At 36.5% G+C, this 2114-nt stretch overlaps 1 protein-coding gene across 7 annotated transcripts in view; it reads left to right on the top strand.

Moving 5' to 3' along the window:
- LOC112150175 (complement factor H) overlaps nt 1-2114 on the top strand; it is a 66268-nt gene that overhangs the window by 12670 nt on the left and 51484 nt on the right. For 4 of the 7 annotated variants that reach the window (XM_036211593.1, XM_036211592.1, XM_036211591.1 and 1 more), the window contains 2 exons: nt 238-423; nt 539-706. In XM_036211593.1, the coding sequence (XP_036067486.1) occupies nt 238-423; nt 539-706 (354 nt within the window). Of the gene's footprint in view, nt 1-237; nt 424-538; nt 707-867; nt 1048-1224; nt 1411-2114 lie in introns of all 7 variants that reach the window. The other 3 variants (XM_036211594.1, XM_024278209.1, XM_024278216.1) reach the window with 2 other exon arrangements.

The following is a 2114-nucleotide window of genomic DNA, read 5'->3' as shown; positions in this document are numbered from 1 at the left end:
GAGAAACTCCTGATATTTCTAATGGGAGAGTGGCATCTATAGATAAACAACGTGCAACAGTTACTTGCAACGAAGGATATCAGGCGGACATTAATGAGATAATTTGTGACAACGGAGAATGGGATTTGGATGAAAGGAACTATACAAATGTTTGTAGACGTAAGTCTTTCCAATTGGCATTTTTTTCCCTTTATGAAACATTTTCTTATCGTTTGACATTTTCTTGTTATTTTGCAGGCATTTCTGAACCGTGTGACCCACCACCACAAGTTAAGAATGCAGTCATTGAATTGCCTTATCAGAGGGAATACGTTTCTGGTTCACAAGTCATTTATAAATGCCGTGACAATTACAAGTTGGGAAATGACAAGGCCATCAGATGTCTTGATGGACAATGGGAGGAGAAGATGATTTCCTGCACCCGTATGTCTAAATCAAAGCCAACAATAAAGTTAACTTGAAAATGTTGAAGTCTAATGCCATCAGTTCATTGATGGGATGTTTAAAACAGTAACTGAATTGTAACATGTTTCTACAGCATTCTGTAAAGAGCTTGAGGATAGTAAGTTGAATGTTGAGCAGTCATTAAGAAGAGGAGAATACATGAATGGAGACACTATTGACTACAGGTGTGCTCATGCTGAGCAAAATGAAGGCACTGCAACTTGTTATGAGGGCAAATGGAATAAAACAATTGAATGTCCAGGTTAGTATTTTATATCATTATCCATACATACACTTGGACTGGGGCACTGTTGGTGATGTTAACTACCTGATGTTTTATAGCAACAATAAACAATTACCTATTGTGGCATTTTTTAAATGGTTGAAATTATTTTCTTTTCTTTTTTTCTTTTATCACTGCAGGCATTCCTTGTAATGTTCCTCAACTGGGCCCAGGTCTGAGAACTTCTCCGATCATCTCAAGAGTGAAATCAGGAGAAAAATTAAATGTATTCTGCATCTCTGGGTATGAACCTGAAGGACAATATGAAATTGAATGTTTAGACACAGGACTTTGGAGTTCAACCTTCCCAACATGCACAAGTATGTTCATTTTAATGTTTAGAGAGATATATATATATATATATATATATATATATATATATATGTTTTAATTGGATTTGGGTAGCATATCTTATGCATATATTACTTCGCATTTATTACTTAAAATAGTAATTCCTCTTTAACAGTGCTCATTTATCTCATTTCTCTTTATAACAGAAACTTGTGAGATGCCTGATATACCAACAATCCTACGCCTGATGACACCTGTAGAGGGAACAAGAGCTAAGAAGGGACAAAAGTTAAAGTTTGAATGCAGACAACGAGGAAAATTCCTTCAAGGAAATGCAGAGATTGAATGTTCGGAAAGTGGAGAGTGGAGTGATCAGCTTCCCAGATGTGGAGGTAAATGATTTTTTTCTCTGCACTTTCATGTGTTTGAGGTGATTTATTTCTTATACAAGAGCTCCTTGTCTACTAAAAGCTTTAACAGACAATGAAATGAACCAATGAAAAAGTGTTCTCAAACTCTGTCTGCTAATAGATCCAACCCAGTCTCAGTAAAATGCGTACATATTCCACGATTTGGGAAATACCGTGTATAATATATGCCACAAACGTTTTTTGCGTACATATAATGTGCGCGCTTCTAAACGTGTTAAATGTGTTTTCCCACATTTGGCACATCCCCTGGTGGAGCCGTGAGCATCAGAGACAGCCGCACTAATGAAAAATTTGCTAATCGTAATCCTAACCTTAACCCGTAACAGTGTAATTTAGAAAAGAGCCTGAGGATGTCTGACCACGCGATCAAAACAAAACCTAAAAAAGCGTGCATATGTACGCCGTCGCAACCCATTCTCAACCGTTGCGTATCGTATGCACGCAAAAACCGTGTTTAGCGTATATTATACATGGTATTTCAGAGTGCAAAGTCGTGGAATATGTACACATTTTACTGAGTCTGGGTTAAATAGATAAAAATTGCAAGATCAATTTGGAACAAGTTAAAACATAGAGTAAAAGCAAACTCTTAGCATCAAGAACTGAAATACAGAATTTCAGAGTTTTATCCAATCCACATACTGTCTTTTCCATTTTTGTTTTCA

Source organism: Oryzias melastigma, linkage group LG4 (genome assembly GCF_002922805.2).
Source record: "Oryzias melastigma strain HK-1 linkage group LG4, ASM292280v2, whole genome shotgun sequence".
Taxonomy (NCBI): Eukaryota; Metazoa; Chordata; class Actinopteri; order Beloniformes; family Adrianichthyidae; genus Oryzias; species Oryzias melastigma.
This window is presented reverse-complemented; position numbering and strand designations above follow the sequence as displayed.